This window comes from Penicillium expansum, assembly GCF_000769745.1.
Source record: "Penicillium expansum strain MD-8 chromosome Unknown contig46, whole genome shotgun sequence".
NCBI lineage: Eukaryota > Fungi > Ascomycota > Eurotiomycetes > Eurotiales > Aspergillaceae > Penicillium > Penicillium expansum.
In genome coordinates this window covers 325,093-337,361 of record NW_015971183.1, presented here as the reverse complement: position 1 = coordinate 337,361, position 12,269 = coordinate 325,093, and the positions used below count along the sequence as shown (strand labels likewise).

At 48.2% G+C, this 12,269-nt stretch overlaps 6 protein-coding genes across 6 annotated transcripts; 3 read left to right on the top strand and 3 right to left on the bottom strand.

The window, feature by feature from the left end:
- Positions 1-313: 313 nt before the first annotated feature.
- On the bottom strand, positions 314-2,480 carry npl4 (nuclear protein localization protein 4; the record flags this gene model as incomplete). The annotated part of the gene is made up of 4 exons (XM_016738958.1): positions 314-595; positions 660-2,118; positions 2,182-2,312; positions 2,388-2,480. The coding sequence occupies 4 exons, from the start codon at positions 2,478-2,480 to the stop codon at positions 314-316; spliced, it is 1,965 nt and encodes a 654-aa protein (XP_016602475.1).
- Positions 2,481-2,931: 451 nt separating this feature from the next.
- Positions 2,932-3,564, top strand: PEX2_016820 (glycosyl hydrolase family 79 C-terminal domain-containing protein; the record flags this gene model as incomplete). Its single annotated transcript, XM_016738957.1, has 2 exons — positions 2,932-2,983; positions 3,110-3,564. The coding sequence occupies 2 exons, from the start codon at positions 2,932-2,934 to the stop codon at positions 3,562-3,564; spliced, it is 507 nt and encodes a 168-aa protein (XP_016602474.1).
- A 491-nt stretch (positions 3,565-4,055) lies between these two features.
- On the bottom strand, positions 4,056-4,830 carry pst2 (putative NADH-quinone oxidoreductase Pst2; the record flags this gene model as incomplete). The annotated part of the gene is made up of 4 exons (XM_016738956.1): positions 4,056-4,151; positions 4,208-4,604; positions 4,663-4,748; positions 4,804-4,830. 4 exons carry the CDS (start codon positions 4,828-4,830, stop codon positions 4,056-4,058), a joined length of 606 nt encoding a protein of 201 aa, XP_016602473.1.
- Positions 4,831-5,689: 859 nt separating this feature from the next.
- yth1 (cleavage polyadenylation factor RNA-binding subunit YTH1) lies at positions 5,690-8,145 on the bottom strand (the record flags this gene model as incomplete). The annotated part of the gene is made up of 5 exons (XM_016738955.1): positions 5,690-5,950; positions 5,996-6,274; positions 6,378-6,600; positions 7,111-7,672; positions 7,731-8,145. The coding sequence occupies 5 exons, from the start codon at positions 8,143-8,145 to the stop codon at positions 5,690-5,692; spliced, it is 1,740 nt and encodes a 579-aa protein (XP_016602472.1).
- Positions 8,146-8,851: 706 nt separating this feature from the next.
- Positions 8,852-9,274, top strand: PEX2_016780 (tautomerase family protein; the record flags this gene model as incomplete). The annotated part of the gene is made up of 1 exon (XM_016738954.1): positions 8,852-9,274. The coding sequence occupies one exon, from the start codon at positions 8,852-8,854 to the stop codon at positions 9,272-9,274; it is 423 nt and encodes a 140-aa protein (XP_016602471.1).
- Positions 9,275-10,783: 1,509 nt separating this feature from the next.
- Positions 10,784-12,138, top strand: PEX2_016770 (glycoside hydrolase family 18 protein; the record flags this gene model as incomplete). The annotated part of the gene is made up of 4 exons (XM_016738953.1): positions 10,784-11,013; positions 11,096-11,120; positions 11,185-11,419; positions 11,492-12,138. 4 exons carry the CDS (start codon positions 10,784-10,786, stop codon positions 12,136-12,138), a joined length of 1,137 nt encoding a protein of 378 aa, XP_016602470.1.
- Between the last annotated feature and the right edge of the window lie 131 nt (positions 12,139-12,269).

The window sequence follows — 12,269 nt, the reverse complement described above, 5'->3', positions numbered from 1 at the left end:
ACTCGCGCTGTAAGACGTTTAAAGACGCAAACTGGATTTCGAGTGGTATATTCGTCGAAAATGCAGTGATATCGGGCAGAACTTTAACCTGCTATAACCAGTTGACGAACCGAATCCAAGGGCGTTGTAACTTCCATTCCCGCACTATCAAATCTCCATCTCGGGTCCGGGAATCCACAATATCTCGGGGAAAAGGCGATAAACAGTCACTGGTGCCTTCCTCGTAACTTCTAGGGCAACACGGCGGGGAAAACTGAACCGGAGGATCTAGGGGGAGTGCGATGAAAACCGAACGGTAAAAAGACGAAACCCGTCACTCTAAACTAGCTCCCTTAAACCTCTTAGCAAGCTGGTCACTCTCGGGACTGGGAGATATGGACCGGGGTAGGGTGGAGGGTGGGGGGTTGCGACGTTTCCGGGTTTGGGAATCCGAGCGAGAAGGCTCGGCCGGTGTGGGCCAGGGGCGCTTAGGGGGGCGCTCACCACTCTCTTGAAGGATTGTCATCAACGTGGCCCATCCTGGGGTATTCACAAGCTGCATGCCCTCGGCGGGGGACTTCGTTCTGGCGACGCGGCAGAGGAGCGATTCCTCATCCTGTTCGAGAATGCGAGTTAGCGTCACGTACACTAGAGTAAAAGATCCGTAATAGAACACCGACCTTGCTGAATGTGCCGACTCCATGCAAGAAGCACAGGATGTGGAAGTCGGAAACTCCTTGGATAGCTTTATCCGGATTACCATGGGACATGAGTTTCTGGGCAACGTGTCGAAGCTCTTGGCTCTCGCCGATGACTTCACGGTTCTCGATAGGGAAGCGACTGTTGGTGAATAACGGGGATGACTCTGTTGGGAATCCGTGTGTGAGGGTGACTAGTAGGAAATCCACTGGGAAACTTGGCTCAGCGCTCTCCTGTACGCTTGCACCGTACTCATTAATTCGTCGGTAGAAGACTTCGGGGATGTATCGTGTCCTGCTTCCAAGATCTTCGTCATGCTCTGATTGCACCAGCATCACGGACGGGTCCGCTGAGGGTTCGACAATATCTCCTCGAACCATCTCAACTGCAGACACGGATGCTTGGTACGAGCTGATGGCAATCGCACCTGTTTCGTCTCCGCTGAGAACACACGTTACGAAATCCGAGCCGAACTGTCCTGTCCGGCTCCATTTCGTGGCCTTGGGATTTTGTGCCTGGAGTCGTGCGGCGAAGGCAATTTCGAGCGAGGACAAGAAGTATGAGTCGATGTGCCGCTTGCAAACCACTGAGCCATCCCCTTGGCCGCCATCAATCAAGTCAGTAAATATGACACCAACCTTCTGCAATCCGCAGAGACGGGCTACCTCGTCCACCTCCTTTTCGTTGTGCCAGTCATGGAGTGTTACACCATCGACTTCGCCCGTTTGCGGGGGCTCGTAAATTGCTTCTACGACAGCCTTGACACCTAATGGTACTTCGGTGTACTCCTCATATGTTCCATACAAGAAGCCCAGTCGTTGAGCACCTGACTTTCGCCAGAAATCAAGGAGGGAGTTGATTAAATCCGGGGATGAGAACTCCACATGGTCTACCATGCGGAATTCCTGGGGTTGTAGACTGATTGCGCTTGGTTGACATTTGGTGCAAATGCCCTCCGGCCAAGGGGAATGCCCCGATGGACAGTCGCTGCGCACTCGATAATATGGTTCGTTGAGGGGAGGCATGAACGAGGTTCCCATTTCTGGCTTGTTGGTTGCGGCATTGATTTTCCGCAGATATGAGTGAAAAGAAAGATGCTTTATTTTCTTCTCTGTCATATTGTTCGCATCGTAAGGCTCGAGTGGCATGCAGTAGTCACACATGCCTCGGGGACCATGCCTGCACATCTTGTGGTCCATTCCACGCTTGATCTTTCCATCTTTCTTGTCAAGCAGGTTATCCAGCGGTGATTGCTGCACTAACTCCCACGGGTTCTTGATTGATGTGGAAGAACTTGGCTGTGGACGGATCGGGACTGTCTGTTGGTTAGAGATCGGCGCTCCGTTGAGTCGGTGTTCTGTAGTGGTAGATGTGGTGCCGTTCGAGTGTCCGTTCTGTGGTGTCTGTTCCTGGTACCCAATAAAGAGCTTATCCCCATGCCTTCAAGTCAGCGGCGCGTGAGTAATTCAATCTTTAGAGGCCAACATGACATTCATAACTTACTTCAGGCCGACCTGCTGAAGCGACACCCCTTGTAGGCCCTCTAGTAGTCTCTCCTCACCACCTGTGCCGATCGGTTTGTTTGACAGGGCAATGGACGAAGATTCGACATTTGGCGGGAGGTGTTCTAGGATCTAATGCCGGTTGCTAGATTAGCTTTTGGATCTCATCCTCCAGTCACCATCTTCTGACCAAGGGCGGAGAAATACCTTTTTTTGAAGTGATGGGAAGAGTTCCTCCGGGCTGACCGTGAGTCGAAATTGGCCGTTTCGACTCTCGAATCGCAGAAGAATGGAGGCCATGTTGGCCTTGAGAAAACTGCAGCGATGTTGAAGAGAAAGACTGAAAAGTATTGTCTTCAATTTCAGAGGCACATAGGTAGAAGAAGACAAAGAAGATACATGCAAGTGAGAAGAGAAGCTCGACTCGAAGCTTCCCTGGTCACGTCACAGCTGGCGGGCGGTAAGGTACCTGGCTGACAAAACACCCCGCGGTCGGCTGTGGAGTTTTGGGCGAGGCGTCGGTAAAGTCGTTACCACGGATACAGAGCCTTATGTATGTAGTAAGATTGACTACAAGCCCGTAAAAGTGAATATTTATACAAAGATATTTATTAGCTGTCGATTTTTGGGACTTTCACGTTGAGTAAATCTTTAGTAATCAACCTTGATAGTATCTGGAAATGTAGAAGAATATCAGCCAGTTAGTTATATATACTGGCGCCGCTTTCAAAGACCAACTTCAAGCCCGCATATGTATTACTGCAGTATGGGTGGCCGACTTCTCCCTATGGGCTGCACAGAATGTATGTATTTCCGTCCTGTTTCCTATTTACTATATCTGCTAAGCATGCTAACACGAGTAACACAGAATATCTAGTGTCTTTACTTCCACCAAGGGTTTGATTACCGCTATGACTCGTGGCAGCTAGTCCAAAGCAACAAGCAGGCCCCAACCACCAGAGCACCGTATTATGGTCACATCACGGTTGCCTCTGCTATTGGTTCCTCAAGTGACACTCGAGTCGTGAAAATCCCCCTGCCCAGTGATACCGAGTCTGCTTATGCAGTCTACAGAGGGGGCAAGCTGAGAAAGCTTGCTGTTCTCAACCTCCAACCCTTTCATCATACAAGCAGCCCTCGTCCAAGTAAAAGCTCCAGATTCCAAGTGCCGAAGGGGTTTGCTGAAGCTAAGGTTGAGCGACTCACTGCTTCAGGGAGTGATTCGTTGGGTGAGATCACCTTCGCGCGCGTTTCATATGACCATGATCTGCAGCGAGGGAAGCCAGTCATTGTCGATCCAAGGAAGGAGATGGCCATAATCCAGGATGGCACTGTCAATATCATGGTACCAGACTCGTCTGCCGTTCCCTTGACATTGAAGTGAGGGTAAGACCAGGAACTGGATCTTCTGTCAAATGTAGTATGTTATAGTATTTTTAGGTAGAGCTATCATGAATATAGATCTCTCTAGGTATCAAAAACGGCTTGGGCGGTAAATTATATAGGCAGAAATGCGAGTTACTATAGGTATTTGAAAAAGCGATTCACTACTCTTCCAAAGACTTCTTCCATTAGGCTAGATATAATTATCCGTTGGAAAATGAGAATGGTATGTCCGTATTATCATGAGATTTCGAAACGCCGAGAAAACGCCCCAGGGAGAACAGCCGAAAATAAGAGAACGCAAGAAGAGACATGGTCTAATCAAAGAATGGTACACTTCTTAGGCAAACCGCATGGTCCCTCATTGCTCTTCTCCTTCTTGGCTGACTCCTGAGTATCCTGTTGCTTCTTAGCAGGCTGTTCAGTATTTTGAGCGGCCTGCTGAGCGACAGGAGTCGAGCTTTCCGGCTTCGACTCGGTGCTACCATGCAGTCACTGCACCTTGGAAACGGTCTCGTAGAAGGCCTTGCCCTGAGCGGTGGCAACCTCGATCTCGAGGGCGGAGGGCTTACGGGAACCGTCGGCACCCTGTAGACGGGATGATTAGCAAGAGCAATGTATTGGAGGATGTCGTGTTAACTTACAGCGAAGGTACCGGCACCCCAGGCGCTACCACCGTGAACCTCGTCCAAGTTGCTGAGCTGAGCGAAGACGGTCTTGTAGCCCAGAGGAACGTAGATGAAGCCGTGGTGAGCGAGAGTGCTCATCGAGGCAAGGGCAGTGGACTCCTGACCACCACCCTGGGTACCGGTCGAAACGAAAAGACCGGCGTACTTGCCCCAGAAGCCACCAGTGGCCCAAATGCCACCGGTCTTGTCCCAGAAGGTCTTCCACTGAGCGGGGAAGTTACCGTAACGGGTGGGGATACCGAACAGAACAGCGTCGAAGGCGAGGAGGTCGGCAGGCTCAATAACGGGGTAGCTGGCCTTGGCAGGAGCGTACATCTTGCCCAAAACTTCCTCGCTGAGGGTCTCGGCGATCCTAAAGATGAAAATATCAATAAAATGACCCGAGGAGTAGCAATGATGGTATGACTGACTGGAAGATCTCGGCTTGGCCACCAGCGGACTCAATGCCCTTCTTCTCGGCCTCGGCCAAGGCCTGGATGTGGCCGTACATAGAGTACTGTTCGGAAAATTAGTGAAATGAGAGAGGAATGCACTACAATTGGAAGACATACGTAGACAATTGCAACCTTGGGAGCCATGATGACGGTTTGAGGATTGTAGAATGGATGTGTGATGTAGAGGGAAAGTAGAGAGAGGGAGAGCGGGGAGGGGAGCTAATTATAAAGGTTGACACCCCGCCGGGAGGAATGTCCTAGGTACCTCATCCACCATATTAATTAGTAGGTGTTCGAGGTACCGCCATTATCATCAGCGCGACAAAGCATCAGTCACCGATGACAGAGCACTTGAAGATGGAATATGATTGGCTGAACGGGTTCCACTCGGATATAGCTCTAGCTTTAGTGATTCTTACTGAGGACTGACAAATGAAAATTTACACGCTAAGGGTGGGCATTCCCGACAATGCGCCTAGGAGAGTTACGAAACCATTAGTAAAAAAATAGTAATTATCCAGATTCTACTCCGTATTCTGTGCCGTATTGCTTTTTAATCAACAGCGGAATTAAGGGAATATTTATACTTTGCCTCGAAAGTTCTATCATGATGTCATGGACTCGCCCACTATATCTAAACATTCACACAAGCGAATTCATCATACAACATATGAGTTAGATTGGGGTAAGCTGACACCGGCGCACTTGGGTCCGGTGGCTGAACATTAACACGAAAGGAGATTTGGTTTCACAGCACTACGAGTCTATTATTACCAAGCCAAGTCAGTATAGCAGACGGGAGACATGATACAGCAAGGGTAGAACAAGGAAGTCTCCCTTGTAACACCAATTATGCCATTGAGCTCAAGTGAAAAGAAGAAAAAAAAAAACCTTTCTTGTGAATATTTTTGCGTCAAATACAATGGGGTATCGCGGGACTAGCGCAAGAACCATAAATGAAAAGAAACCAAGAAGCCCGTGGACCCCTTACCGAAACCACACCTCACTCCATGCCATGCAATGTCGCCAAAAAAACCCTTGCGATAAGAATCCACCTAACCCCTTCCACGGCCGCGGAAGCGACCACGCCCAAATCCACCACCCCGACCACGTTCGTTTCGCCATTCTCGTTCTCGTTCTTTTTCCCTCTCTTGTTCTTCACGGATAAGAACTCGTTCGTGCTCAAGTTCTTCCTCCGTTTTTTCAGTGCGCATTGTAGGCCGTGGTAGGTTTTCCGGCCAGCGAGGGTGAGCATCGGCACACGCTTTTCCATCAGGGCAGAATCCGGCTAGATAGAAGGTACATAGACGTCGGCGGACATGTCGCTTTGCACATAGTGGTCCCAATTCGCAATATCCGCGGTCATAGTGCTCACAAGGCGGCAGGCGTGCCTCCTCGCGGACATGCTGGTAAAGACAATCGTCACCATTGGTGCAGTATCCAGATCGTGAAAACGACTGGCATTCTGGCATTCGTCGAAGGTTGTATTCGTGGAGATATTCGCATTTGAGTCCTTTCTTACATAGTCCTTTGAGGAAATGTTTGCAAACCAGCGATCCGTGTGTTGTAGATGGCGCCATTCCGGATGCTGTGGTAGTCGAGGTTGTTACTCGGGACGGAGTAGGATGACGATCTGGACAAGCAGGTCCTAACGGGCAGTGTCCTTCACTATAAGCCTTGCAGACAGGTACATCGCTGGCGAGTCCGAAGCCGAAGCTCTTGCGCAGAAAGGGTGTGAAAGAAAAGTCATTGTAGCTAGGGTCGCGCGTCGGTTCTGCAGATATGATGTGCGCAGCTGCACTTTCAGTGACGGCAGCCATGGCTCGATGAAGCTTGGGCGCAGTGTGTAGGGTAGAGAGACGATCGGTGGTCGTCGCGAGCCAGGTGCGTGTATTCGATTGACGATGCCCACCTCTTTGTGAATGAAGTTGGAAGGTTTGCAGAGATAGGATAAATCACAGTTTCTGGTTGTAACTCAGCTCAAATTGACATGGAAAAGGAGATTTGAGGGAAAAGTCTTAATTGTTAAAGGTTGCGGAGCTGTCCAGGTTGTTCTCTAGTTGTCGCCTTAGAAATCAGGTGGCGACACGGTGTTTGTCTCGTTTGCATTGTGACATACCCATGGACAAGTCATACTAAATCTTTACAACCGACATTGATACGAAATTCTGGTTAAGATATTAATAACTTTGAGTTTCATGCTATCTTTATCTTGGAAAATATACGACTATGCGCTTAAAGGGAGACAAATGAGCTATAATCCGAGTACAGATGGAAAACCAGCAGCAACTAGGACTACAGAGAACTAAACCCCAATATCCAATCCAATTGTTATATATTTGACATTGAGACTACCACTGATATCTCCAACCATTGTTATTGACCTGTTAACATGTGCTCTGACAGACACATGTTCACACGAACCCGAGCTGCTGGTCCATTAGATCCCGAACCATCGCCTCGAATGAGCGCCATTGAATCCCAAGCTCTGTTTCCGCCTTAGTCGTATCAACTGGGAACGAAGCACCCTGGAAATTCTCGGAAATCAATGCTCCAGAATCCGGGTAGAGTCTGTGCACAATGCGTGCAATCTCAGGGCCCGTCGTCTTCTGCCCAGCCAGTAGATATTTCGAGCCATCCACGATCTTCGGATCCAGTGCCTTGATGTGTGCTTCAGCCACATCTTGAATATGCACTCCTACAGTGCTTCTACTGGGATCGGCCTTCATGATCATATCCCACAGACCAGTGTTAGACCCCACTTTGATTCCGTCGGCAGAACTCTGAACAAGATTGCGCCCGTACACAAACGCGGGATGCAATGTCACCAATGCATACTGTGGCTTTGCTGTTGCCCGGAACTTCCAGGTTGCATTATCTGCAAGAAGTTTTGAGGCGTGATATAGTCGCATTGGTGTTGCGGCTGGGTTTTGGGGGTCCTCGAAATCTCCATTTTCATCAACCGAAAAGTCCCAATCGTTGTCCTCTACGAGATGTGTCAATACAATTTTTACTCGGAGATCGAAAAGTAGGATGTAATATACCTTTCACCACACCACCAGTAGGAATGCCAGACATTGGAAGGAAAGCCGCAATGGACGAGGTAATCACGACTTTTTTAATGGATGGCGCTTTTGCTGCTGCTTTCAGCAAGGCAGTGGTCCCTTTCACGGCTGGGGGAAAGTATGTCTGCTTGTTCGTCCCATGGGGAAGAGGGGATGCAAGATGAAAGACATAGTCCACGCCGTTCAATTTGTTGTCGAAAGCCGTCTCATCAGTCAGGTCTGGAATGATGACAAATTCAACTTGGTCACTATACTCTGACAGCAGAGTTTCCAATTGCTCAGACGGCTTGCGAAGACAAACTCGCAATCGATACCCCGCCTTGAGAGCAGCTACTGCAGTGGCGCTACCAATGAAGCCAGTGGCTCCGGTGATAAAGATCAATTCATTAGACATCTTGGTGATTATTTGAGTGCTGATGGGAGGAAAGCATTCTATTTTGCGCTCAGCGGTCTTTTATATTCGTCGTCTGAATTTGTAAGCTGCTAGCAAATCTAAGTTGCCTAAATCTTTACCTGCATATGATTGATAGGCTAGGATAAGCAAAATGATGGAATCGACCCACGTCATACCCGTGGTCTGATTCTAATGAGAGACTCAACTCCATGAGATGCCGACATAATCGATGTCATCATATTTGGATGTTAGCCTGATTCAGGGTGACATACAACCCGAGTGATCTAATATACAACCCGAGAAATTGTTGGTGATACTATTGTGAAGCTCGGCAAGTTGTATGATATAGTAATCATAGTTATAAAAATCAGGGGTTGAGCTCGGGAGGCTGATGAAATGATCAAAAAACCCAGGTGTCACGAGTGGGCCCGCTGTGTATCGAGGCTTTTCTATTACACTATCTCCCCGAAATATCAAGACTATGGGAAACGGAGAAGAGAAGATGATCATGCATATAGATGATGACGCGAAAATATTTGATATCAGTAATCTGCGCGGTCTACTTGGTTCTTTATGATCTTCAACGCAGTATAAGAATGAACAGGATCCAGCATATGTAAAGTAGATCAAACCACATCTTCATTCAGAATTCATCTTGAACTCATTATCAACAAGTTATTCTTACAAGAAATTGACTTCCTTCAAAATGCCTTCCTGGTATATCAAACACAGTCCAAACACCCTTACAGCTCCCGAGAAAGAACAACTCGCCAAGTCAATCACCAAGCTATACGTCTCCATTGGCCTGCCTGCATTCTACGTCCAAGTGCACTTCATCGAGAACATTCCCGGTACTGCATTCGTTGGTGGTGAACCTCACCCCAACTTTGCAGCTCTGACAATATATCACATTGCTCGAGCCTTCAAGACCGACGAAGCCAAACAAAGATTCTTGACCGCTGTTGATGAGATTCTCAATCCATTGTTTGAGTCAAAAGGCATGGAATGGGAGTATTTCATAGCGGAATCATCCAGAGACTTGTGGAAGATTAATGGTCTGGTGCCGCCGCAGCCTGGATCTGAGGGAGAGAAGAAATGGGCCGAACTGAACAAGGCTGTCAAGCTCTAGTGTTGCATGGAGATACCGAAGGCACAAATTGAGAATAGGCATTTTACAGTGTCTACATACTTCAGGATACTCTACCACATTATGCATATTTTGAACATTTATGAGTGTGTAGACCATCCTCTGTAAACATTTCTGATAGCTGTAACCCTATTGACCCTTGCTTACCACTACATGCGATGCTTTTATCAAGGCACAGCCCCAATATTACCAACAGAAACAAGGCTAATAGGGATCCAAGGCTGACACTGTAAAGTCCTGCGCCCAGTGACTTTTTGATTCGCGACATGATCCGCAACTAAGCTCCCTTTGTCGTGAAAGTAAAGTGGCGTCCAAGAACCTCAACGGGCTTCAAGCGGCTTAGATGAGTGGAATTACTTGGACCTCGAAGGTTGCAATTTTGTGTACTTGATTATTTTGGGACTATTAATCGCAATGAGCGCATTTGGCTGCTGAAAATACCACTTTTTGTTTCTTTTCTCGTATTTGTCCTCTCCATACTTCGAGGTGATTTGAGGAGGTCTCTGGTGCGATGTACTCCGTCGGTATTCAAACGGTATCCCTGTAGAATGTAGTAAGCATTCCGGACTCTCTGACCGCGGGAGAGCCCAAAGCCGGGGCAACATGCATCGCTGCCTATAGTGCTCCAGCCTCATTTCATAATCCCTCTCCCTCAGCGAATCAGATACCTGTAAATGCTTCGATAATCAAACCGAAAAAAGCAAACACTAGCAAAATGTCAAACCTACATCGCCACTCTCCCTGTTTGGTCATTAGCTTCGCACCAACTACATATTTCTCACCGGGACACCCAACAAGAGCTTGACGCTGTATCCGAATTGTCACGAGTCATGATCGTCCTCGATAATATTGTTTTACGACGATCTGGTGCCGTTTTGGAAAATCTGTTCGAACACGGGGTGCATTGGTCATGCATGACGATCCACACTCGTACCTTAGTTGGAAAGTCTTCCTGATAGGATTTTCTTACTACATCCGCTGGTTAGATCGGATCGCGGGTGATACGGAGATGACCGGGGAAGATCCGGTGTGTCTTGGATCTAGAGCTGTTGACTGAACTCTGAGACAGTGCCAGTAAGCAAGCTTGACCCCGCATCTGGCCATACAAACATCAGCCATTGCGTACAACGTACTTTGTACTTTTGTTGGAAAAAAAAATCATGCTGCGCATATGCTTAGCCTGCATTCCCCGCATCTCGCTGTATCCAATTGTTGATTTGACCATCTACGCCAAGAAGCCTAGTGAAGTTACCTCAGATTTACATCTGCAAACTGCCTGATCATACTATCCACCCAATTGGTACAAGTGCAAAGAGGAGAGTAAAAAGAACGAGGCGAAGTTCCACGTGACGAATTCCAAAAAAGGAAACACACAGCATTGCTCTGGGTACTTTCCACCTTTCGATTCAACTCTTTCTCTTCTATTTTCCCTTGGTCCCTTTTTTTCCCTGGGAATTCTATCCAGCTTCAGTCCTTTCTGTGATTCCTCCAATGAGCGAGCTTTCACACATTTTTGACCTTGACGTCTTGACCATGTTTTCAGCTTCCAGGCTCTTCCGCCGACGGGGCGCGGATCGTGACCCCGCCGAGTCCCACGTCTCATACGAAGTGCCGTTGTACACAAATGCGGCCTACTATCCGAATTGGAGAATCTATCGAAAGGAGCCTCCTTCATCTTTGCGCTTGGGATTTATCTCTCACGTGTTCTACGCATTTGCCTGGTAAAACAGCCAATCATCGCCGTTCAAAGGCCCGAGTTCGAGTAGATGGCTGATGCGCTAATCTAAATTTGGTTTCCCGCAGGGTGAAAGAAGATGGCACTGTCTATGTAAGTTTAAGTTTAAGCATGCACGTCCTCCAATATAGAAATGTTCACTGACGCTGCGTCATAGCTGAGTGATGAGTGGGCTGATACCCAGATGCCCGTTGACGGTGCAGAAGGTTGTCTTAGAGCCTTCGTTCAATTGAAGCAACAGTACTCTAAGATGAGGGTCATTCTCTCAGTTGGTGGTGGTGGAAAAGGCAGTGAAAACTTCGCCGCTGTAGCCAACAGCCGCTCTGGGGTGGACACTTTTGTTCGCACAGCGCGGGAACTGGTGGATCAATTTGGAATTGATGGAATTGACAGTAAGGCCGCTTTATTTTTTTTTGATTCTGACGCAACTTGGAAGCAAATGATTGACTGTGTCTGCTGTACAGTCGACTGGGAGCATCCCTCTGATTCCAAGCAAGGGAAGGATTATGTTCGTCTCCTCGCACGTCTGCGGGAAGTGCTACCCGCTCCACGATACGTCCTTACCACCGCCCTCCCTGCTGGCCAGTGGGCATTGCAGAACATTGACCTCGCTGCGGCACAAAAGCATCTTGACATGATCAACCTCATGACCTACGATTTCGCTGGACCATGGGAATCTGAAACCGGCCATCAGGCGCAGCTTTATGGCGCAGGCGTATCTGGTGATTCGGCGGTCTCTTACGTCGTAGGGCAAGGAGTGTCCCCTAGAAAGATCATTCTGGGCGTGCCAGTTTATGGACGATCCTTTTTGGGTAGCAACGGCCCTGGTCAGCGGTATACTGGAAGTGGTGGTGAGGATGGTGTTTTTGACTATCGCGATCTGCCCCGACCGGGGACACAGGAGTACTATGACAAGAACATTGGTGCGTCATTCTGTGTTGGAGCTGATAGCGGATTTGTCACATATGATACCCCAGAAACAGTAAAACAGAAGGCGGAATTTGTGACCTCGTCGAAACTGGGTGGCCTGTTCTACTGGCATGTCTGCTCTGATGCCCGAGGACCGCGCAGCTTAGTTGAGACAGGATACAATACGCTGCACGAGATGTGATGGTTTTCAGATGTTTACAAAAGCAACATGAATAAAAAATGAGATCCTTTCCCCTCGCTGATATGTTCGGGAAGGATTGTTATGGCTTGAATAGTCTTGTCATGAATTTTAACAACTATCTCTCGTGTATT